The 26,661-nt window shown below is 36.1% G+C and overlaps 1 protein-coding gene across 5 annotated transcripts in view; it reads right to left on the reverse strand.

The window, feature by feature from the left end:
• NOL4 (nucleolar protein 4) overlaps nt 1–26,661 on the reverse strand; it is a 426,345-nt gene that overhangs the window by 288,298 nt on the left and 111,386 nt on the right. For all 5 annotated transcript variants that reach the window (XM_042962703.1, XM_042962702.1, XM_042962709.1 and 2 more), the window contains 3 exons: nt 17,876–17,987; nt 16,854–16,966; nt 10,730–10,862 (listed from right to left, as the gene is read on the reverse strand). In XM_042962703.1, the coding sequence (XP_042818637.1) occupies nt 10,730–10,862; nt 16,854–16,966; nt 17,876–17,987 (358 nt within the window). The remainder of the gene's footprint in view (nt 1–10,729; nt 10,863–16,853; nt 16,967–17,875; nt 17,988–26,661) is intronic.

The following is a 26,661-nucleotide window of genomic DNA, read 5'->3' on the forward strand; positions in this document are numbered from 1 at the left end:
ATAAAGATTTTTATGGTCAATTTAGCACCATTTTGTAACTGCTTTCTCTCTCTACAACTCTTATGCAACACCAGCTTCAAAGCCCTGAAATAATTCAACCCTGAAATTATTTGTATCCAAAGGCTAAAGTTGTTTGCTTGTTTATCTTTTAAGTAATAGCTAGCTGACCCACATTGACAAGAGAGTTGTAAAGAAACACAGCATGGTGTTGACTTTATAGTGAGAGTTTAAAAGGGGGTGACATGGGGCGCCTGGGTGGCTCGGTCGGTTGGGCGTCCGACTTCGGCTCAGGTCATGATCTCACGGTCTGTGAGTTCGAGCCCCGCGTCAGGCTCTGTGCTGACAGCTCAGAGCCTGGAGCCTGTTTCAGATCCTGTGTCTCCCTCTCTCTCTGCCCCTCCCCTGTTCACGCGCTGTCTCTCTCTGTCTCAAAAATAAATAAACGTTAAAAAAAATTAAAAAAACAAATAAAAAAAATAAAAGGGGTGACAGTAAAAACAAAAATTTAGAAAAAAAAAGTTAGCTACTTAGACTCAAATTTGTACAATTCAAGCAGTTGCGATTCTATAATATAGCTGGATACGTGAATTTATAGGCTCAAAATTTATTTGAATAAATGCTCAAAAGATGTATACTTTCTAACATCTCTCCAGTGTCATGTGCATTCTTACCTTATTTATGCCTTATCAGGCAGGCAAAACTCAATATTCAAGGACTAAAGGGTCTGGTATCTGCTATTTAGCCCCAACGGAATTTTGGCGCCTCCTGGAGGTGCTAAAATACTGAATGTTGGATCCATGTAATCATTCATGGACCAGTGAATATTGCCACGAAGTTAATGACCAAGCACAAGAACAATACTTCAAAACAAAGAATTACCCCAGAAGTAAAATTCCAAATTAATCTGACATCCTTCACTGATCAGATTAGACTCTCCAAATCAAACTGGAGCCTAGCCAATTTCCCTTAATTTTCCAGAGATCTAGGACCTAGCTAAGATTAGCCTGGTGTCCTGAGTGTGGAAGCTTTATCCTGAAATCAATAAGCTAAATTTGTAAACAAGCACTCACTTACATGAAAAACCACTTATGCAATATGAGTAAAATATGAAGAAGTGGAATTTCAACTTAAAAGGAAAGTAAACTTTCAAATATTATCACTCTAAATACAAGAAAATATTCCCTACAAAAGCATTTAAAGGTAATACATAACTAAACATATTTTTTCCACACTTATATTTTACAGGTAAGCCAAATTGCTATTTCTTCTGCTTTTGGAAGTCGAGTAACTGCCTAAAAGCAATTTCAAATGATTAAATACACACACACACACACACACGTAAGCATACATAATATTACAACAGAATCTAGCAATCAAAATTTCCTCCAGTTCATAGAAACACTCCATTTAATTATCTACTGTCTTCATTTATTTATAAAGATATTTTATATTTCTGAAAATTATGATATAATTATTCATAGAGCCACCGCCATGAAGAGAAAGCTTTCTGAAAACTTCAGCGGTGTGAGGCGCCTGAGTGGCTGAGTCAGTTAAGCGCCTGACTCTTGATCTTGACTCAGGTCATGATCTCAGAGCCCCCATGAGGAGCGCTCTGTGCTGGCAGCACGGAGCCTGCTTGGGATTCTCCGTCTCCCTCTCTCTCTGCCCCTCGATGCCCCCTCTCTCAAAAGTAAATAAACATTTAAAAATTAAAACAAAAAAAATCCGTGTAACCACCTCAACCCAGAATAATGAATCTCTCAGGTAAATTATTTTTTTAACTTGGCATTAGAACAACTTGGATTAAGAAAAAGTAGCACCAGTGTATAATTCTCAGGTATTTGAAGAAGTGTATGGCAACTTAAAATTTGAGAATAACACCATTAAGGACAGTTTCAATTTGGGAAGTAAAATATTTTATTATATTTATGCAAAAAATTTCTTTTCAATATTTTTTGCTTTATGCAAAATATCCTGAACAATTATAAAGTATTAAAGGAAAACAAAGTTTTGGAACAAAGAAAGTGCCTTACTTACGCAAGACAATAGGTCAATAGGGAATTTGGTGTTGCACCTAAAAAAATGTTAATAACTTTTCTAATTAAAACTCAACATCATAAAAAATGAAACACTAAATTTAATTTTGTATTAACTATACTGTTTTACATCATTTTTATTAAAAACATGTTTTATTAGATTTCCAACTAAATTAAATAGTGAATAGTTATTGCTTTTATTGCCGGTTTATATGCTTTAATAATTACTTGGAACCATCCCATTCAGCTAAATTAGATGCAATTTTAGTCATGAACATACTTTTAATAAAATTTTATTCACGTATATACAGCAGTAAAAGAGTGTTATGTGTGTGTGTATTCTAAAATTAAGTTCAAATGTGTATGATACTCAGATAAATAAGACTGCAAAATAATTGTAAGATTTAGTAGGTGAGTAGAGGAACATTTTCAGAAATATTAAAGAAATGCAATATATAACAGCTGTCCTAACTAAGAAAACAGGGCTACCTGAAACCCATGCATATCAATCCTCACTCTGAAGGTAGTTCAGAAGGTAACACTGGCTAAAGACAGCATTTGAGCATGACTATACCCACATGACTCACTACCTTTTAGACCGCTGCCATCCTGACCCTCCCAAACTTCCAGGTAGAAATGTGAGGAAAATAAAAGTACAGCTGGAACACTGGCTCCATACCTTTCCCTTATGATTGTCTTAGTTACCTCATTTGAGGTGGTCCCATGAGTCTGGTCTTTACAAATGTGTAAGTCAAGATACACGCAATGCCCATGTGTATGCATCATTGTTCTGAAACAGAAATCCCAATTTCAAAAATAGTTTGCTTTTCATATTCTTCATGTTCGACTTTAAGTTATTTTAGAGCGTGACCTATTAGGTTGAACCAATATGGCAATTTCATATGGTTCAACCTTACATGTCAGGTCTGTCCTTATAACCCCATTGTGTAGCTCAGTCTAGGTTTCAATAGGTATTTGTTGACTTAATAATGAAATACTGGGTCTCTCACCACTTACCCTTGCCTAAGGATGCTCAAGGCTCCATGTAAGATACTTATTAAAATTATATGCCTGGGGGCGCCTGGGTGGCGCAGTCGGTTAAGCGTCCGACTTCAGCCAGGTCATGATCTCGCGGTTTGTGAGTTCGAGCCCCGCGTCAGGCTCTAGGCTGATGGCTCGGAGCCTGGAGCCTGTTTCCGATTCTGTGTCTCCCTCTCTCTCTACCCCTCCCCCGTTCATGCTCTGTCTCTCTCTGTCCCAAAAATAAATAAAAAACGTTGAAAAAAAATTTTTTTTAAATAAAAAATAAAAAAATAATAAAATAAAATAAAATAAAATAAAATAAAATAAAATAAAATAAAATAAAATAAAATAAAATTATATGCCTGAATGGGACACATGCCTCCATGTTGTCTACTTAGCTCCTGAATATGGCTCTTTTTGGGGGTTAATGTTGTATCATATAAGTGTTAGTGAGAGGTGAAGATCCCCATTACGAAGCCAAAGGAGCTGAAAACATTTTGGAAAAATATTTCACATAGAAATGTTATTTCAATGGGTTTCTTGCTAACATTCTTTGGAAACCAGTACACTATGTATTGTTATATAGGAAAAGTGTTCTAGAATGATATGTTATCAAACAAAATATCTATGCATTCCTGATTTTAACCCTAGCTTCTACAGAGAGATATTTGTTCTACTCATTTGTTCTAATCAAACTACGGTTTGAAAGACTAAGTGGACATCAGTGAGATTCAATTTTTTTTTTTCCCAACAAGATTCAAAACAAGATATTTTTCTGAGTTTCAGAAACTGCCTTCTGGCCTTTAGAACCTGAGAACCACATTTTTTTGTAATTATGATTTTACTCAAAGGTATGCAATTCAAATGATTAGAATGCAGAGCATTTACCTATTATTTAGTTACCCTATAAGATATTTATAACTTATATAAATTCTTTTGTTTTCACTAAACTGGTATTTATGGTAAACAATTGGCCTGTTTTTAGCAGTGAAGTAAAACCCAAAATTCTTCAGTTTATTATAATTAAGGATGACTATGTGTTTGTGTGTATATGTATATATATATTATATATATATATATATAACATATATATATATATTACATATATATATGTAATAGTTTAATATTTGTATGCAGGTTATCACTAAATTCCAATTCAATTTTTCCTGTTTGTCAAAAATAGTCTGACCAAGTGAAACATACCAAAACATTTCTAGAATATAAATATTATGCAGAAAGTGTGTGGGGGAGGGTTAAATTCTAGCAAATCAACTATGTATTTCCACATGCTAACAGAGTTATTGAACATATCTTTGAATGAAAGAGTTGCCTTGAATATACTTCTTCCATCCGTCATGGGTAGACATTGAAGTGTTAATTAACTCTTTAAGGCAGTCCTTCTCTCTCTTTTTTTGTTTCTGTACATTATCATAGCCCTTTGCCTGGTACATTGGATGTTATTTGTTAAGGTTTCAAATGTATAAAGAACTCATTGTTTGGTGCATAAATGAAGTACCAAATACTGCAAAAAAAAAAAACAACTATGCTTAAAATAGTCTCTATTATTACACTGAGTCAAGAAACAATGTGGGGACACTGAACACACACTTAAAAGCAATATATTCTGTGATGTCACCACCAAAACCATAAAAAAAAATGAGGGCTGAAGAGAATGTGTACATTTTTTCTATTGCAATCCCTTACTTTTAAAGATGATTAAAGTAATGTGCAGAGTTAAAGGGGTACCTCAACTTACCTTTGTACTCTATAATCTTTTTCCAGTTTATTTTGAGAGAGAGAGAAAGCAGGAAAGGGGCAGAGAAAGGGGAGAGAGTGAATCCCAGGGAGTCTCTGCACTGTCAGTGCAGAGCCCAATGCAGGGCTCAAACTCACAAACCTTGAGATCAGTACCTGAGTTGAATCAAGAGTCGGATGCTTAACCGACTAAGCCACCCAGGCGCCCCTCTACTCCAACAATCTTAAGAAAATGGGCAACAGGGAAAAATACAACAATTTTTTGTGACTCAAAAATACAGAAATCCTTTGCTCTTATGTAAACATATTTTTGAGATTAATAAAGTACAAATATTCCCTTGCAAAACTATCAATAATATACAATATAGTATTGACTCAGACAAGCAATTAAAATGGTTCTTATAAAAGTATACTTCTATCAAATGAAATTGAATGTTTATTTTGAACTGAAACTTTCAAGTCTGTCTCTAAATCTGACACTTCTCTTTTGCCAGACATCCTTTAATAAATAACCTCAGCAACAACAACAAAACAAACAAATCAGCGGTTTATAGAATGTACAATTTCAGAAGAAAATAATTAAGAAAAAAGAGTGTTTTCTTGAGCTATTACAAGCTCCCACGAATTTCTAGAATCTGGATTCAAGGACAGAAGCCTAAGTGACCACAGTTCTACTTCTAATCCAATTAAATGACAGAACTAGACACTTACAAATTGACAAACACCTGAATACAGAACATCTTTAAGCTTCTTGATCTGGGAATGCTTTTCGGAATTCTGTAAACAACAACCATTACACAGGAGAGCCTCTTTTATGATAAGCTACTTATATTTCATGATAGTTTCAAGGACCTCCTGCTTTTATGATTAACTCAAAGGATTATGCAATCTTTAAATGATTTTAACCTACAGGCATTATTTTAAGTCTGTCAAAAAGTTTTACATAGCTTAATATATTTTACCCAAAATCCAGTGAAGGTGGCCAAAGGATACAAACTTCCAGTTACAAAATAAATAAGTCCTAGGGATATAATGTACAGCATAGTCACTATAGTTAATAATTACACATTGTATATTTCAAAGTTGATTCTAAAAGTAGATTCTAAAGGTTCCTACCATAAGAAAAAATTGTAACTATGTATGGTAATGGATGTTAACTAGCCCGATTGTGGTGGTCATTTCACAGTAACTACCTATATCGAGCCATTATGTTGCACACTTATGTAAGGTAAAATAGGTTTGGGGGGCCTGGATGGCTCAGTCAGTTACACGTCTGGCTCCTGAGCTCAGCTCAGGTCAAGCCCCACATGGGGTTCACACTGACAACACAGAGCCTGCTTGGGATTCTCTCTCTCCCTTGCCCTCTGTCCCTCCCCTGCTTGTGCATATATGCTCGTGCTCTCTCTCAAAATAAATAAGTAAACTTAAAACAAATAAACAAATGTAAAATAGATTAAGTACTATGCTAAGATTCAGAGCTTCTGCACATTTTTATCTTTATATTTTTGTTGACTTAGGAAAGCACTAGAAGCTTAAAATAAACAAAAAAGCTGAATATTATACATCGATCTTTCCTTTTCTAAATTCTTCATTCCAGTTGTGTTTATTTGACCTTCACCTAATTATCTAGCCCAGTGGCAAGACATTTCTCTTCTTTGCTCTCTTTCTCCAACACACATAATATACAATATCTCCCAATGAATTTACATTATTTCCCTTAATGAATATATTGCAAATCCTTCATAACCACAGTGAGGAAAAAAAGCTCTTAAAAGGGATTTTTAACTCTCCCTTTTATATGGTGCCCAATAAAGACATTGTTGTACCTACCTGTGTTATATTTATAGGTAAGGATTTCTAAAATCACGATATGTTAATTTCTTTACAATAATAAATTAATCATGTTGTATTAAAGAAAATGGAACCTTTTAACATTTAAAATGTTGTTATTCATATTTTATAAATATTAAACTAGAGTTCCAGCTGACTGTTAAAACATAAGATTTTTCTCAATTTCTACAAAAACTTCAGACACATCAAACCTGTGGCTACAGAGAAAGGAATTTAACTGCCAAGTCTGAGCAAAACAATATTCTAGACCTACACATCTGATACAGTAGCCACTAGGCACATGTGACTTTTAATCTAAATTAACATGAATTAAAATGAAATCAGATTAAATTAACATTAGTCCCTCAGTTGCACCAGCAATATTTTAAGTCCTCAATGGTTGCAGCATGGCTGGTGACTAACACAAGTATAAAACACACAAATACAGAACATTTCCATTATCTCAGAAAGTGGATTGAGCACGCTTCCTTCACTCCTCCCCAACCTCCACTTCTAAACTTCTCTTTATTGGGTCTCTTCAGTCTCCATCTTACAGGATTCTAACCCAGACTTGCCTTTTCTGCCTATACCAGTTTTTCTCAACTTAGGGACTTTATGCCCCTCCCCATAGGACATTTGAAATGTCTGAGACATTTTGGGTTGTCACAACTCAGGAGACAGGTTTTAATAGTGACGTGGTGAGTGGAGGCCAGAGACACTGCTAAGCATCTTACAATGCACAGGATATCCCCCACAACCACAAATGATGTGCCCAAGTTGAGAAATTTTGGGAGAGACTAGGTTGGAGGTGCATCTGGATTGCCCACCCAAAAGTGGATTTGTTGTATCATAAGTCCCTACCTTCTGACTACTCCCAAATATCACGTACACCAGGTACAAGAAAGTAATACCCTCAGATCCAATGTAGGTCTAGCACCCAGAGTCCCCACTGACTTTAGAAAGGTAGACATAAACTACAGGTTTTACCATATTGAATTCTTATTTTTACAGAGACTGGCATTTTCCCACATTGGTTAATTGAACAGTAATCAAATGTGGGTGGTATCACATATACTTTTATTCCTTTAGATTGTGTGTTTTATGGAGGTAGGGACCATGTGTTTTTTTCCTTCATCTACATATATATGCACCATATAGAAAGCTCTAAAAGGTAACATTGGATGAGAAAAACAAGATACAGTATAGTGCAAATAATATGAACTATTTTTTTTATCATTTTGAGAGACAGAGAGTGGGAGTGGCAGAGAGAGAGGGAGGGAGAGAGAGAGAATGAACATATTTTTATAAAAGAATGGTGATCAAACCTTCCCAGTATGTACATATTTTTGTTTATGTGTGTGTGTTTGTATGCTTAGGTATGTTCATTGATGCATGTATCTATCTGTAAGTACAGAGAAAAATGAAATGATACAGTAGTTTGTCAATGAGGATTACATATGGGAGTGCTATTATCAGGGGAAAGGAGAAAAGAAAAAAATATGTAAAACTTAGGCAAAAATTCGTGGTAATGGTAAAAAGTTATATTTTCATTTTTTTTAAATAATGGAGTATTTAAGAACTACCTCAAATAGAGCAACTGAAAGGAAAATCAAAAGCATAAGATCTATCCATTAATATGGCATTTGTATTCTAGAAGAGAAATAGCTAATAAATACGAAAAATAATACTTCATACAGCGGTGAGTCCTCTGAAGAATATTAAAATTTAGGTGTTTGGGGGAGATAGTCCTGAGCTCAGGAAAGATATCAGCACTTAGAGAAGCAAATCTGGGATTCATCAGGGTGCTACACAAGTCAATGTGATCATTTAGAGAGTAAGTGTAAGGGAGGAGAGAGTTCCGGGTTGCACCCTAGAGCACTCCAACAGGGAGTGGCAAGGATGGAAGCTTACCGAGATGAGCAAAAGAAGTAGAGGAGAGAAAGTGGAGATGCTGAGACAACTCTTTAGATGAGTGTTTCTGGAAAGTGTATTGCGGGAATGGTACAGAGAAATGGGGCACTGAATGGAAGGGCACCATGGGATCAACGGAAGCTTTGTATAGAGGACATTTATCACACCATGCTTATATATTCATCCTGGAGAAAAGCTATGATGCAGGAAAACAAAAGAAATGCTTGCAAGAGAAAACTCAATGAGAAGTGAGAGGAAAAGGCATTTGTATAAGAGAAGACTTAGGCATAGGTTGGAGAAGGAATGACTAGCGATGTCCTTATCCTTGAGGCATGCATCCATATATGATGAGAAAGTGTTTTCTCCCAAGAGTAAACAGTATTTGAAATTATTCCACTGAATTGTATTAGAATCAATGTAGATTTATATCACATCAGCTATCCCCTAGCAAAATATCCACAACTGACAACTTCAATCAAGAAAACCATGAATTTGCATCGTGAGACACATTCTCTTGTTATTTACATGCTCCAAAATTATAGACTAAAAAAGACGATGGTGCAAATAGGCAAAGTACACGAACAAATGTTAGTAGAGTGATATATACATAAATATATTTGTCACTGATATATAGTTCAGTTATTCTATGATCCCAGTGCTATGCAATTTCCAATAAAAAGTCAAAATCTGAAGATGTCTGCTCAGATTTTAAAAGAGAAAAGATAATCTATATCTAAACCAGAAAAATCCCATTCTTAGAAATTTCCCAAGTTGGGGCACCTGGGTGGCTCAGACAGTTAAGCTTCCGACTACGGCTTAGGTCATGACCTGGCAGTACCTGGCTTCCAGCCCCACACTGGGCTCTGTGCTGACAGCTCAGAGCCTGGAGCCTGCTTCAGATTCTGTCTCCCTCTCTCTCTGCCCTTCCCCCGTTCGCACTCTCTCTGTCTCTCTCTCAAAAATAAATAAGCATTAAAAAAGAAACAAATTTCCCAAGTAAATGTCCTTTCTACCACAATAGCTAGTCCACTGTGTAGTAGGTAAAATAAGATTTTAAAGCCACTGATCAATCAGTGCACGCGTCATTCCTTGTAATTCATGCCAACAAGGACACCAAAATCTTTTAGGCTCATCTGAATTGTGAACAAGAAACATGTTTGCCACCTTTTTTTTTTGAAATTTGGGTATACCTAAAACTAGGGATTTCTTAAACTTTGACAGCAAAAGCAGATCAGCAGCTAGAAATGCAGCAATCTTTTACAACCAGTTTTTAATAGCAAGCGTCAGAGAAAGCAAGGAAAACTTTTCATTTCCCTATCTAGAGATGTAGGCACAAAACTATATAGTCAAAAAGTTCATGTAAACTTGTTAATTACAGGAATAATAAACTAATGTTGGATGAAATTGGCCAACTGCCTTCTATTTACAACCCGTAATTTTCATTCACAATTACCTTAGTAAGGCACATTTACTTCCATACATAATTTTATATTTACAAAGACAGAAATCTACAAAGGTAACTTTTAAAGATCTCTGCAAACAGTAGACCTAAAATATTAACTGCCTGGTCTACTTTCTCTACCTATCCAGTTTTCTTCCTACCAACAACAACTGGATAATTCTGGAATTTTCAATGGACCCAGGAATAAGAGATTATGATTGATTTTTCACTTACAGCTTTATAAAGTAGCTCAAAATCCCAGCAAAAATCTTCTTACCCCAGCAAAATCACTCTGGTAAAATTATTCTTTTAGATAAATTGTTTTTAATTACAACTTTGTCTTTTAGGAAAATTAAAACATCCAAATTACTCTTCTGATCATTTTAAACTCTTTACTATTATGGCCTGAGAAACCAAAGCTAGGAAACATTGCAGAAGCCCAAATTACACTGGTACAACACATTTAATTAAGTTCAGGGAGCAAAACACGGGAAAGCTTGGATTTTTATAACTAACATCTGTTTATAAACCAGTCTATCACCCTAGTTTTGAACAAAGTACTTGAATCCAAAAATAAGGAAGTAGATAATGGAACCTGAGTCTACAGAAAAGTCCCCACAGGAACAGATAAAAAAAAATCAGCACAAGAGCATGAGGTGGTTGTTGTTTAAATAAACTCTGACTTGGGTTTTTGTTGTTTTGTTGATTTGTTTGTTCAGTTTGAAAGGCTTACCATCTTGCTGCCCATGAAGAGCCTGAGGACTCTGCATTCTCTCCTCAAGATTGGAGCTAAGATCAGAGTTCACGGCTGACATCCGTGTTGAATCGCTCATATCAAATTCATCGCTTTCTATTGAACTTTCATCCTGAAAATGGTTTTAAAATATCATCAAGCATCATAAAATATAACACATTCAAATAGTGACCATTATATCTACAGGGTCAATTAGAGTTTAGCCAGTAAATTAGCTTTTACAGAACTCAGTAAATTGTGTTACATATTAATAGATACTTGAAATAAATAATGTAATAATTTCTCTCTTTAAGGAATTTCAAGGCTTGTGAAAAATCAAACAATGTATCTAAGTACAGGCAGATTTAAAAGGCAAAATAACATGTTTAGGAAGGATGTACTTGGGAGAATTATCCTAAACAATGAAAAAATGGTTTTTTTAATTAGTAAAAACTTCCCTAGGACAGTCAGTCACAAAACATAAAATATAGAGAAATATATGTTTTGAGTCCAAAAATAAATGACCTAATAAAATATTATAAGCAAAAATCTTAGGATGCGATAAGAAAACCTTACACAAAAAATTTTCCTTGGCAAACAGGACGGATTCTAATAATTGACAAACTTACATGGCTAGATTGAAAATCCACATTTCCTGAAAGCAAGATTTTAACACCTCCCTTCTTTCCTTATAAGTGAATATATGCTGTACTGCAACCACAAAAACAAGTTCTAGGTAGAAGTGTGAAAGATCCATTTACCAAAAGCCAGTTCGCTGAGTGGCTAAATTACCAAAAGGCCAGTTTTCCAAATGCCCAACTCATCAAAACCTGTCACAAATTAAGTTAAACCAAGTCTAAGATATTTTGCTGTAAATCATTTCACTGAAGCAAATTCCTTTTAGAGAACCGATTTTCAGCCAAATGGTATGCTTACGTAGGCAGAAAGGCCTGAGAAACTTGTGTAACATATTGCAAGTACTTACTCAAAATCACCAGGTTTGACTTTAATTTGTAAATGTCTGATCTCAAAGTTTAGCATTAATATAAAAATCAGCAATCGCCATAGCAGTAGTGCTATTTATGTGATACATAACTGTTCTTTATACTTGTTTACTCACTTCATCTTTATCACAACCTGTGAATTGGGTACCAGGATTCATCCACTTTTACAGATTGAGAAATTGAGGCACAGAGCAGTTAAAGAATGTATCCCACTATAATACACCAGAACTGGGATTCATATGAAGTCACTCACGCTTGAGAAAATAACTTCTTTGAACAGGAAGAGTTACCTTGGCTTCCTAAATGACATCTTGGTATCAGCAAAGAAGTTGCTATGGTTAGGGGACAGGAACGTTCTAGTAGACTAACAAATTGGCATTCTGATCCATCGGTCAGGTCAAGGTGATTTTGGTGTCCTTCCTTTACGAAAGGTCTGATCATGCCCAGGTATACTGAGTAGAACTAGCTCTTCATTAATTCAGCAAGGAAATGCCACCCTGTGAGGCCTCTGGGCAATCAGCCACATAGACTTCTCCCAGCGGCATGCCCTCTCTCTTGGTACATTATGTTTTCTCAAATTCTAAATTCTAAGCAAATCCAAAGCATCTGAAATAAATATATATGTTAACAAGGGAAAAAAATAACAGAATTCAATGTGCACATCAATCTTATCAGTGTGTACCATATACATATACCTACATATATATGCACACACGTAGGTGATACAGATATTTATTATATGCACTATATATAGTGTCTGACATGATGGCATTTTAGAGTACATTCTCTACAGCGAGACTGACTGATTCAGATCCAGCTCTGCCACTTAGATGTGTTACCTTAAATCAGTAACCTAACCTTTCTGTGCCTCAATTTCTTCATCTATAAAATGGGAATAATAGTATCAATCTCATAGGGCTATATAAAGGTTAAGCAAATATACTAATATTTAAAGTACTTAGGACAAGGTCAGATAAATAAGTACAAAACTGTTTTAATAATTTTATATAGAATACATAAGAAACTCTGCAGTATATAATAGGACTTATGTTTTATGAACACATACAAAAATAAATTTAAATATAATAGTAAAGATTAAATATAATAGCAAATACATTTAAATATATTAAATATAATAGTAAAAAATATAAATATAAAATAAAATATAAAGTAAATTTAAATATGTGTTTATAAACTAGCTGTGTATTTTATATAAACATAGTCTGTAGAATCAGCACTTATTATATATACTAAAAATAGCTAAATATACATAGTCCAGTAAAATTTCATCTCTAATATATACCATCTTAAATATATGTGTGTGTGTGTATTCACACGTATGTGTGTAAATGTATGTATATGTCAGAATGTATGTGTGAGTTTAAAGGAAAGCTAGATACAAAGAGATAATATCTGATCCATGGAATGATTATATAAACTGCTACAGCACATTATGAATAATCAATACACATTTTATCATCAATAAGTAACAGTCTTATAAGTATATATTTTAAGAAATGTGGACAACAAATTAAATGGTTATACAACCAACTGTACCTGCTGTGTATTTTAATTTTAAAAGAAATCACCATTCTATTAATCATAGGTGTCTTAATGATTGTGACTATCTTAAATATTTTCCTTTATGATTTCCTCTGATATACATTTTATTTTTCACAATTCTACTCCTTATTAGAATATAAATTATCCAATTGCTTACATTTATAAAGAGCTTTAACAAAACTAAGTGCATGTATTCATTCTGTAAGTTCTATTCAAATTATTGACTGATTAAATTACTATCTTTGATAAGAGGTGGAAAAAGTGCCTAAAACCTAATGTTGCGGTTTTTTATTATCAACATAGAGACAATGCTAATTGTCTAGGAATGCTAAGTCTAGGAAGAAATTACCAAATATTTCTAAGAATGAAGAACTGGAAAACTTGACTGATATGATATTATTTTATTTTATTCATGATCATCTGTAGGCCATTCATCTGAATTCTTCCCCTATGGGTATTTTATTCTATATGACAATCAGAAAGAGAGTCTTCAATCTGACTTTATTCCTTATGTTATTAAAATCTTAGGATAATGAAAGCCATGGCCAACTACCATAGAATTTGCTTCCCTAAGGCTTAATTTTTAAAAATTAGAATAAATATTTTACTGTAACAAATAATTTTATTCCCAGTCTTTTTCCTTTTAAGACAATTGCATGGAATTTAGATCCTCTGATCCATTCCATATTTTATTTTAGTTTTCAAGTTCCGGATTTTACCTCTAGAGGTCTCTACCCTGCGACTCCTGATTTCCATTGCTATTTGTCCTGATCTCATTTTCCCATTTCCTGAATGATTAATTACAGTCTCCTAGGTTTCTATCCACCTCCAATTTCTTCCCCACCAGTCCTGTTCATCATCTATTGCTAAATTAACCTTTCCACTTCAGAAAGTGCCACTTCTCTGCTCATAAATTTGCAGCTATATTCGTCAATCCATATCTACCAAGTAATGTGTAAGTTGCTCAAACATTAAGGGTTTTCCATAAGACTGCTTGAAACCCGCTCCCACAATCTAATCTTTGTTGTTTTTCACTTACCTTATGCTCAAACCAACTCAAAGCCCATACTATTAGCCTTTCTATGGAATGCACCACCTCAGACCTTAGTGTGCATGAGTGTAGATACTGTTAAAAATTCAGATCACCACGTGTCACACATTATGTCTAGAATCAGAATCTTGGGCTGGGGTTCTGCAACATGCAATGCAATGAGTTCCGCGGGTGCCCCTGACGTTGGTTATGTAGCCAGTAATGTTCAGAAAAATATTCTGTGCTGATGGAATTACTCTATAATATTCCCTATGCGGTAAGGTGACTACCAGCTTTACTTGGCTATTGAGCACTTGAAACATGGCCAGTGCAACTGAAGAACTAAAAATTTAATTTTAGGTAATTTTAATTAATATCCGATTAAATTTAAATATCCACATGTGGCTAATGCCTACCATATGGGGCAGTGAAAATCTAACAATTCCTCATTGTTGGATCTTGAAAATATTTCCAATCATTCACTATTAGCAATGCAACAAACATCCTAATACTTGAGTTGTTCCATACATCACATTCCTTAGTATAAATTTCTAGTCAAGCATATGAGTAACATTGAAAAATTTTTAATAATTATTGCCAAACTCTCCCCCTGTAAGATTATTCTGGTTCAAACTCCATCAACAGTCTGTAAGAAGGTCAAATGATCTTACATTAGATAAAGTATTTTGATTCTCATTCCTGGCCATCTTTATTTCTCTTAATAGCATTTAGCATCTTCTTCTATACATACTTTTATTATTTATGTCCTTTATTTTCTCCCCTGCAACTAGAAGTTTAATAAAGGCAATATTTTTGTCAATTTATTAAGTTTATCTCCATTATCTACAAGAGTACCAGTTACATAGAAGGTACTCAGTAAATATTGGTTGAACTAATTGAAATAACACATTAAAATTTAAATATAACTGAGCACAAAGAAATATCTCACTTGATTTCCGTTTTAATGTAATTTACTTAATCACCTTCCTATCTTTCAATAATCAAAACTTCTAAAATTTTGCAAATAATCTAGCCATTTATATGAATATTTTGAAGGCAGTGTGCATCCAATTGGTATTTTCAAGATGTAAGGATGAGAGCTATTTTCCTAATCCAGTTATAAATTAAAAGGATCTACTCCCTTCGTGTGAAATACTTATGATGTTTTCGAAGCCAGAAGGATTCGGCATGTGTGGGCTGTACTGTTGGCACAGAGTTGATTTTCTTACTTTTTAGCCTAGAAATAAATGTACCAACATCTAAATGAGCTTCCTACAAATAATTTGACAGCTCCAACTAGTTTATGAGGTTTAATTTTTTTTTCCAATTATATAATAAATCAGGAGAATAACTTTCCATTCTCCCGGATGGATAGACATTAGTATTTTTTTAGTTGTCTTTTATATCTTTAACCCAAAGATTTTATTACTATTTACTTAATCATTTATATGTAGCCATCTGATAATATGAAATCCACGTCTGCCACTGTACAAATACAGATCTTCTCACAAAGTGTACTCTCAATGGTTTTTTGAGATAAAACAATTTTATAATATAGTTTTAAGATTAAACCTGCTCAAATAAAGAGGAAAACAAAAAATATGAGTTTCATTAAACAAAGTAAGCTCAACAAAGTGAATTTTATAACACTTCGCCAAATAACGCTGTATTTGAAAAATAAATATTTAACCACATTTCCTGTTATTGAGAAATTTCAAGAAGGACTGCATGTATTAGCCTGAGAAACCACTCCTAATACTGATCATCTGAATGTGCCTATTGATTAATGGCTTGTTAACTGACTAGTTAACAAGGATTTCCTAAGACCCTACTGCTACAAGTTTTGGTGGCAGAATATATACAACTTGGTCCCTATCTTCGAGATACTTCCACCAAACTGAACACTTAATTAGTATCCTAAAGAATATTCAACAAGTGTGCATTTGTGTCTAATACATGCCAGCAGCGCACATCTTGATTCTACTCTACAAATTAAACAGGATAATTTGCAAAATACCCCTAATTAGGAAGAATCACAACAAATTCTCTCTAGAAAATACACACTGGTATAGAGAATAATGGAAAAAAAAAACCTTTAAAACATACAAAAGATTTAGATGGTGGAGAAATGATTATACTTGAAATGCCCATTAAATTGACTTTTGTGATTTCCAGGAAAAATAGCCTGAGTACTACTGGACACTTTCCTTGGATACTCACTCATTTGGGATACCTTCCCCTGAACTTTCTAGCACTTTACCAAGGCTAGCTTGATGGTGGTCCATTAAGGAAAAAGAAGCTTTCTTGGGAAGGAACACATTCCCACCCAGCACTGAGGTAGATGTGTTGAGACAGGGACTCTCTGTCGGGGCTAGAAGTTTCTGCCTGTTTTTTCCATCTGTGCAATGCCAGTAACATTCCTTTCATTAAAGAATAAATTACCATCTTCAAAATGCCATCACGCTTAATATGATAGTCATGGTTATCAAACTTCATTCCGACTTGGAAGTCGGTATTTCCATTTTACCTCATCTTGCTGTGAGTTCAGCAGCTGCAACTTCATGTGCTTCATGTAGGCCATGGTAATTGGCATGTTGTAGTCAATCATGCTGGTCACCAAAGTCGGAGGTTTTCCATTATCTGCAATAAAACATTTTTAATGGGTGTGAAAGTGATACTGCATTCTACCTGTAATTTCAAGCGATCCACGTTGTTAAAATTGAAATCTGGTTCTAGACACCAAGTCTTTAGGAGGTTGGTAGCATTACGGATGGATGGTAGGAAAAAGTAACCATACAAAGGTATATGGGACAAACTAACGCTATGGATAAACTAGTGATTTCTAACTATGGGAAAGCTTTTTGATACCCTGGTAGCAAAGGGTGAACCCAATACAGTGATTAAACACAACCATTGATAGTTTTGAATTTTTCTCCTTTGCTGCACACCTACAGTTCCTATGTGCTACTTGAGTAAAAAAGGAAATTTGCACATTTTTTCCTTTCATCTTTTTCTTCTATGTCTATTCATCCCCCAACACACGGGAATGAACTAATCCAAATGTCTCTTTGAGATTATTTTAAACTCGCAGAGAAACTCACCGATTAGGAAAATCATATAAGTAATTTTCAATGAGAACTAAAGTCAAATTATAACTTTCATGTAAAAATTTTCAGCAGAGGAGCTCCATACTATACTCTTCACTTTTAGAAATAAGGAACTGGTGGATTTAAAAGGAGATTGATGGAACATCAGGTTCCTTGCTAACTATGTTTAACATCCCATGAAATACACATGATATGTGAAAATTAAAATATTATTATAGGGAAAAAAGTTATTTGCCACAGTCAAAACCACCTTTCTTCTGAGAATGGGCACAGAATTACTCTGAAAGTGGATATTCAAAATTGACTGCCTCTGGATTGAATCAACGAGACGATCGGACTTGTTGAACTATTTCAGTCTACCACATGTGTATAAAGATGTCGGATATAAACTGCCATTATGAGTAAAATGACTTTAAGTCTCACTATTTGACACCACAGCTACCTTTGTGATCTGTTCCATCTGGGTTTAAATGCATTCTTTTCTGGCACTCTGAGCAGCTCATTAGAAACCGTGTCACCGCTTCTCTTGGTAAGAAGGCATAGCTCTCTGAAATCTGAAATGATTCACAAAATAGAGGTGTTATTATATAAGCTGACTGCACATGAGTCAACAGAAATGATCACTGTATTTCCCAGTAAGACGCATTATTCCATAATGGCAGGAAGCACAATGAAAGCATGCACTGCGTACCATGCATCATTTCAAGAAATATCTATCCAACTTGATTGCATGTCTCTTAGTAATAGCTAATAATGTGATGTGGAGAACAAAACATCACCCACATCTGGATGGATATCTGTTTAGGTTTCTGCATTTCTTTTAGGAAACGTAATCACAGTGTGCAGATATTCTAGTGAATTTTCCTATGAAAAATTGCCAACATTGTTTTTTAGACTTACTGCTAGCACCATCAAAGTTTTATCCAATTTACATATATTTTTTAAAAATTTAGCCCCAACTAGAAACACTAAACTTTGGATTTTGCATTAGTGAGCATTTCTTCAGTATGGCTTTTTAAAACATTTTAAGTCAAAATAACAGAAAATTCTAAGAGAACTCATGTATGTATTTGCTACAGTGAATCATCCCTTCCACAGAAAATGACACACCTGGAAATGCATTTTGGCCACTTATTTCATTTGTTATTTTACGTCAGTGTTTCAAAATTTATGTCCACAAAAGCTCAGGCTGATTAGCAGAGCAAGCTTCTCCGGTACACTCTATAGAGCTTCTATTATCAGAATCATGATCTAGATCCCATTAGAAATCAATACTCCTATCAGTCATTTTTAAAATACTAATTTTTCAAAATCCAAGGTATTTCTCTCATCAAAGCCAATGACTTAAGTGAAGCTGACAGATTGTTAAATATCTCTAAATAAAAGCGGACACTGACTTGGACAGTGCTACTAAGAAGTGTGATGCAGGGCATCAATCTTCCACCACAGCACTAACACTGGTACATGAAATACACCAGAAAGAAGAAGAATAAACAAGGTGAGTTGTAAGTGAGACATAAATGCCAAAGAAAATTTCTCAGGTGTATGTACAGCTGTTATGAACACTACCACGCTTGAAGCTTGTAGAAAGGAAATATGCACCTTGTGTGTAATTGAGTACAATTCTACACCAATTCTGTTAATGATGATGGGGTCAGATTTTACTTATTCATGCTGTAGAAAGAGCACAACATTGAAGAAATCCCATGCACTAAAATCCAAAATTATAAAGCAAACTTTGCCTTGCATTTAATAATAAAGTCAGTTTGTATCGGTTAGCCTAGATCAGGGCAAAAAAGCCACAAGAATACCAAAGAGAAGGCACAGGCCCACAATTAAAGTCTATCATGGATGATCCATATACAGGTAATTAAAATTCAACTTTACTAGGGTTTTTAATTTACTATCATTTGTAAATTCAGATGTTGTCCAGTTTAAAAAAAATACTTCATACTGTACAAAGAATTTTGAGAGAAAAATAAACAGAACAACTTGAAAGTATTTCATCAAGCTATTTTATTTATGTTATATTTTTAGAGAGAGAGAGAGAGCAAGCACGAGTGGGGAAGAGGGGCAGAGGGGAAGAACTCCACTGAGTGTGGAGCCTAATGTGGGGCTCTATCCCACGACCCTGGAATCATGACCTAAGCCAAAACCAAGAGCTGGACACTCAACCGACTGAGCCCCCCCAGGTGCCCCCCATCAAACTACTTTATATTAGTTATTGAATAAGGAAATACATACACAAATTAAGTTCTCATTCCCTTTCTCTTATGCTATTTTCCTAACTACACACACACACACACACACACACACACACAAACACATTTAATTATTACTCATCTGTTTTATAGAAGGAACTCACACCTTTGCCTGATTTATTAATCTGATCGGAGATCATTTTTCTGACACTCCAAAAACCTATGTTAAAGTAATTCAGAAGTTACAAACAAATGTCCACGATGCATGCCTGGCCCTAATATTTTAACTCACATGAAGTTATAGTCCATTGGAACTAATGGGGCTGTCCAGTAAATTCTTCAACAAATAGGATTTGAGTAGAATGTTCTACTGATTTTCAGAGGATTTCTATTACAACCCTATCTACTTATATAAAAGGCAAACCGTCCATTGAAAAACTGATGAGTAAATGTGGAGTTGAAGACACCCTGTGTTTGCTTCCAGCATCCTGATGCTCTCCACAATCTTCCTATTTCCCAATGCTAATAAGGCGCTTGTGTAGGAATCCCTTCTAGATGGATTTATCATTGACCTGGCCCAATCATATTACTTGTCCTGGCATTACTTAGCTCCAAACCAATGGTTTTAGAATCATTATTAATCACATTACATTTCTTTTAATAGTTTAACTCTGTAATTAATCACATTACATTTCTTTTAATAGTTTAACTCTGAGAAATGAGTAACTGTAACGGTCACAAATATGTTTGTGTTCATGTGTACATGTGGGCATGGAAAAAAATATAAAATCCTGCTTTGTATCTTAGAAAGGAAATTTTAGCAAGTATTTTATCACATCATTCTCTGTGGTATTATGCTGGCACAGCACTTGCCATGCCACCACATGTTATATCAGTGGATAAAAGCATTTATTTGGGGGTACTTTTCTTGGTGTTCAGAATCCACTTTATGGGGAGACCAGGCAAGGCATCCCACTCTCCTTGAATCCTTTTTCCCCACCTCATGCTCACTGGGGCTCACAGACCTCGGAGTCTTCCTAAGCCCAAGGAGAAAAGACCCTCAGAACAGATTCTTCACATCTTACACTTATTTCTGAAATGATATTTCTCCTGCCATGGAGGTGAAGAAGGAAAATAATTTCTTTTTCCTTATCTAGAATTTTTCCTCCCAGGCCTCTTTGAAATTAAGGATCCTAGGCAACCTTCATGGCTGAAGTTCTTAGAATATTTGTAAAAATGAAGAAATACTCTTAAAAAGCTCTTAAATTACAGTACATTTGAATAAATACATTTCATATTTAAAGCCCTGTCTTTTGATCCTGTCGGTATCTTCCCGTAACCCCATTTAGAGATAACATTGAAAGCCCACATGTGAAGCCTCTTTAGAAATTGAGGCAGGGGCAAAATGCCCTTATGGCTCCTTCTCTAATGAAAGGCCCTGTTTCCATTTGCTGGGAGTGAATGTTGGAAATGCTAAACCAACTTTAAATAGATATTCATAAATGGTGATAAAACACAGGGATGTGTTCTTCTAGGCTCTCCATTCATCAAAGTCCTAACATCCTTCATGCAGTATGTAATAGTAGTTGCAAATAAAACTTCGAAGGGACAAAAATTGAAAAAATATTTTGATTCAGACACTTGAAATACCATTCTACTAACACTATAATTAATTATATGAAATGCTATAATCATTCATAAATGTCTATTTCCTTGACCCAGTCTTCAAATCTAATCACTTACTTGTTTCTAGGATAGAAATTGAACTTTGAATCGAGTATGGAACATTTTCTAGAACACTGATGAAGATAACACGTCATTTGAAAATGTATTCTTAGAATTATATTTATATTTTGGAATGATAGAGAGTATTTACTTTGAATTTTTCCATGAGGAAACACTGCATCTTTTTGGTAATAAGAAGCAAAACGTAACATGAATGGATATTAGTCTTGCTCTCTCTGCACTGAACACTAAAAGGACAACTGCCTTATGACAAACCACATATACTGCTTATACTAGAAATTAACATCCAAAGGAAGGACTAGAACCTAGCCACACTGAAACTTACAAAGTAATACCAAACATCATTTTTCATGTAAACTACTGTGAGGCATCTCTTCCTCAGAAGATGTTTTTCCTATGAATCCAGACTTGTTTTCTTAGATTTATGTAATGCTTTGTATTTTTCATTGACTTTTTGCATTCCTTACGTTAGACGGTAACTAAACAGATTTCACAGTAGTTTTTTGATAAGTGGATTGACTGGTATAAAGAGATGAAATGAGTTGCCATTGTTATGCAACAAAGGACAAAGCAGAGGGCTTTGGGTCTCCCAAATCCTGGTCTATCTCTATGAATTGAACGGACCATGATGAGCTTATCTGACTGACAGACAAATGCTTGGGGTCCAAAGAAAGCAGAAACATTGAAATAGATTTTTTTTTAATTGTAGATTTCAAAGTGTCTCACAGGACAAAGTCAGCACTTGTGAAACGTCCTTAAACTTGAGTTATGGCTGAAGATTTGTTGTTACTCCTCTTAAGTTTGTGGTTCCGGGGTGGGAATGTTGGGGCACAACGTATTTTTTCATTACTTACCCCTTCTAAAGACCTTAATTCTTCTCTGTATTGGACATTATTAATACTGTTTTTACAATGAAAATATTACATTCTAAGTCCATTAAAACTGGACTTCGTCGGGAGGATTGACAAAGATGGCGGCGTAGGAGGACGCTGGGCTCACCGCGCGTCCTGCTGACCACTTAGATTCCACCTACACCTGCCTAATTAACCCAGAAAACCACCAGAGGATTAGCAGAACGGAGTCTCCGGAGCCAAGCGCAGACGAGAGGCCCACGGAAGAGGGTAGGAAGGGCGGCGAGGCGGTGCGCGCTCCACGGACTGGCGGGAGGGAGCCGGCCGGAGGGGCGGCTCGCCGGCCAAGCAGAGCCCCCGAGTCTGGCTGGCAAAAGCGGAGGGGCCGGACGGACTGTGTTCCGACAGCAAGCGCGACTTAGCGTCTGGGAGGTCATAAGTTAACAGCTCTGCTCGGAAAGCACGAAGGCTGGAGGACAAAGGGAGAGAGAGCTGCTGAGCCCCCGGACGACAGAGCTCAGGTTGGTGGGGAACAAAGGCGCTCGCCAGCGCCATCTCCCCCGCCCATCCCCCAGGCAAAATCCCAAAGAGAACCAGTTCCTGCCAGGGAACTTGCTCGCTCTGCACAAACACCCAACTCTGTGCTTCTGCGGAGCCAAACCTCCGGCAGCGGGTCTGACTCCCTCCCGCTGCCACAGGGCCCCTCCTGAAGTGGATCACCTAAGGAGAAGCGAGCTAAGCCTGCCCCTCCTGCCCCCGTGCACCTTGCCTACCCACCCCAGCTAATATGCCAGATCCCCAGCAACACAAGCCTGGCAGTGTGCAAGTAGCCCAGACGGGACACGCCACCCCACAGTGAATCCCGCCCCTAGGAGAGGGGAAGAGAAGGCACACACCAGTCTGACTGTGGCCCCAGTGGTGGGCTGGGAGCAGACATCAGGTCGGACTGCGGCCCCGCCCACCAACTCCAGTTATACACCACAGCACAGGGGAAGTGCCCTGCAGGTCCTCACCACTCCAGGGACTATCCAAAATGACCAAACGGAAGAATTCCCCTCAGAAGAATCTCCAGGAAATAACAACAGCTAATGAACTGATCAAAAAGGATTTAAATAATATAACAGAAAGTGAATTTAGAATAATAGTCATAAAATTAATCGCTGGGCTTGAAAACAGTATAGAGGACAGCAGAGAATCTCTTGCTACAGAGATCAAGGGACTAAGGAACAGTCACAAGGAGCTGAAAGTGCTTTAAACGAAATGCAAAACAAAATGGAAACGACGACAGCTCGGATTGAAGAGGCAGAGGAGAGAATAGGTGAACTAGAAGATAAAGTTATGGAAACAGAGGAAGCTGAGAGAAAGAGAGATAAAAAAATCCAGGAGTATGAGGGGAAAATTAGAGAACTAAGTGATACATTAAAAAGAAATAATATACGCATAATTGGTATCCCAGAGGAGGAAGAGAGAGGGAAAGGTGCTGAAGGGGTACTTGAAGAAATAATAGCTGAGAACTTCCTTGAACTGGGAAAGGAAAAAGGCATTGAAATCCAAGAGGCACAGAGAACTCCCTTCAGACGTAACTTGAATCGATCTTCTGCACGACATATCATAATGAAACTGGCAAAATACAAGGATAAAGAGAAAATTCTGAAAGCAACAAGGGATAAACGTGCCCTCACATATAAAGGGAGACCTATAAGACTCGTGACTGATCTCTCTTTTGAAACTTGGCAGGCCAGAAAGGATTGGCACGATATCTTCAGTGTGCTAAACAGGAAAAATATGCAGCCGAGAATCCTTTATCCAGCAAGTCTGTCATTTAGAATAGAAGGAGAGATAAAGGTCTTCCCAAACAAACAAAAACTGAAGGAATTTGTCACCACTAAACCAGCCCTACAAGAGATCCTAAGGGGGATCCTGTGAGACAAAGTACCAGAGACATCACTACAAGCATAAAACATACAGTCATCACAATGACTCTGAACCCGTATCTTTCTATAATAACACTGAATGTAAATGGACTAAATGCACCAACCAAAAGACATAGGGTATCAGAATGGATAAAAAAACAAGACCCATCTATTTGCTGTCTACAAGAGACTCATTTTAGACCTGAGGACACCTTTAGATTGAGAGTGAGGGGATGGAGAACTATTTATCATGCTACTGGAAGCCAAAAGAAAGCTGGAGTAGCCATACTTATATCAGACAAACTAGACTTTAAATTAAAGGCTGTAACAAGAGATGAAGAAGGGCATTATATAATAATTACAGGGTCTATCCGTCAGGAAGAGCTAACAATTATAAATGTCTATGCGCCAAATACCGGAGCCCCCAAATATGTAAAACAATTACTCATAAACATAAGCAACCTTATTGATAAGAATGTGGTAATTGCAGGGGACTTTAACACCCCACTTACAGAAATAGATGGTTCATCTAGACACACGGTCAATAAAGAAACAAGGGCCCTGAATGATACATTGGATCAGATGGACTTGACAGATATATTTAGAACTCTGCATCCCAAAGCAACAGAATATACTTTCTTCTCGAGTGCACATGGAACATTCTCCAAGATAGATCATATACTGGGTCACAAAACAGCCCTTCATAAGTTTACAAGAATTGAAATTATACCATGCATACTTTCAGACCACAATGCTATGGAGCTTGAAATCAACCACAGGAAAAAGTCTGGAAAACCTCCAAAAGCATGGAGGTTAAAGAACACCCTACTAACGAATGAGTGGGTCAACCAGGCAATTAGAGAAGAAATTAAAAAATATATGGAAACAAACGAAAATGAAAATACAACAATCCAAACGCTTTGGGACGCAGCAAAGGCAGTCCTGAGAGGAAAATACATTGCAATCCAGGCCTATCTCAAGAAACAAGAAAAATCCCAAATACAAAATCTAACAGCACACCTAAAGGAAATAGAAGCAGAACAGCAAAGGCAGCCTAAACCCAGCAGAAGAAGAGAAATAATAAAGATCAGAGCAGAAATAAACAATATAGAATCTTAAAAAAACTGTAGAGCAGATCAACGAAACCAAGAGTTGGTTTTTTGAAAAAATAAACAAAATTGACAAACCTCTAGCCAGGCTTGTCAAAAAGAAAAGGGAGATGACCCAAATAGATAAAATCATGAATGAAAATGGAATTATTACAACCAATCCCTCAGAGATACAAACAATTATCAGGGAATACTATGAAAAATTATATGCCAACAAATTGGACAACCTGGAAGAAATGGACAAATTCCTAAACACCCACACTCTTCCAAAACTCAATCAGGAGGAAATAGAAAGCTTGAACAGACCCATAACCAGCGAAGAAATTGAATCGGTTATCAAAAATCTCCCAACAAATAAGAGTCCAGGACCAGATGGCTTCCCAGGGGAGTTCTACCAGACGTTTAAAGCAGAGATAATACCTATCCTTCTCAAGCTATTCCAAGAAAGAGAAAGGGAAGGAAAACTTCCAGACTCATTCTATGAAGCCAGTATTACTTTGATTCCTAAACCAGACAGAGACCCAGTAAAAAAAGAGAACTACAGGCCAATATCCCTGATGAATATGGATGCAAAAATTCTCAATAAGATACTAGCAAATCGAATTCAACGGCATATAAAAAGAATTATTCACCATGATCAAGTGGGATTCATTCCTGGGATGCAGGGCTGGTTCAACATTCGCAAATCAATCAACATGATACATCACATTAACAAAAAAAAAGAGAAGAACCATATGATCCTGTCAATCGATGCAGAAAAGGCCTTTGACAAAATCCAGCACCCTTTCTTAATAAAAACCCTTGAGAAAGTCGGGATAGAAGGAACATACTTAAAGTTCATAAAAGCCATTTATGAAAAGCCCACAGCTAACATCATCCTCAACGGGGAAAAACTGAGAGCTTTTTCCCTGAGATCAGGAACACGACAGGGATGCCCACTCTCACCGCTGTTGTTTAACATAGTGCTGGAAGTTCTAGCATCAGCAATCAGACAACAAAAGGAAATCAAAGGCATCAAAATTGGCAAAGATGAAGTCAAGCTTTCGCTTTTTGCAGATGACATGATATTATACATGGAAAATCCGATAGACTCCACCAAAAGTCTGCTAGAACTGATATATGAATTCAGCAAAGTTGCAGGATACAAAATCAATGTACAGAAATCAGTTGCATTCTTATACACTAACAATGAAGCAACAGAAAGACAAATAAAGAAACTGATCCCATTCACAATTGCACCAAGAAGCATAAAGTACCTAGGAATAAATCTAACCAAAGATGTAAAAGATCTGTATGCTGAAAACTATAGAAAGCTGATGAAGGTAATTGAAGAAGATATAAAGAAATGGAAAGACATTCCCTGCTCATGGATTGGAAGAATAAATATTGTCAAAATGTCAATACTACC

The sequence above is a fragment of the Panthera tigris genome, chromosome D3, assembly GCF_018350195.1.
Source record: "Panthera tigris isolate Pti1 chromosome D3, P.tigris_Pti1_mat1.1, whole genome shotgun sequence".
Classification (NCBI taxonomy): domain Eukaryota; kingdom Metazoa; phylum Chordata; class Mammalia; order Carnivora; family Felidae; genus Panthera; species Panthera tigris.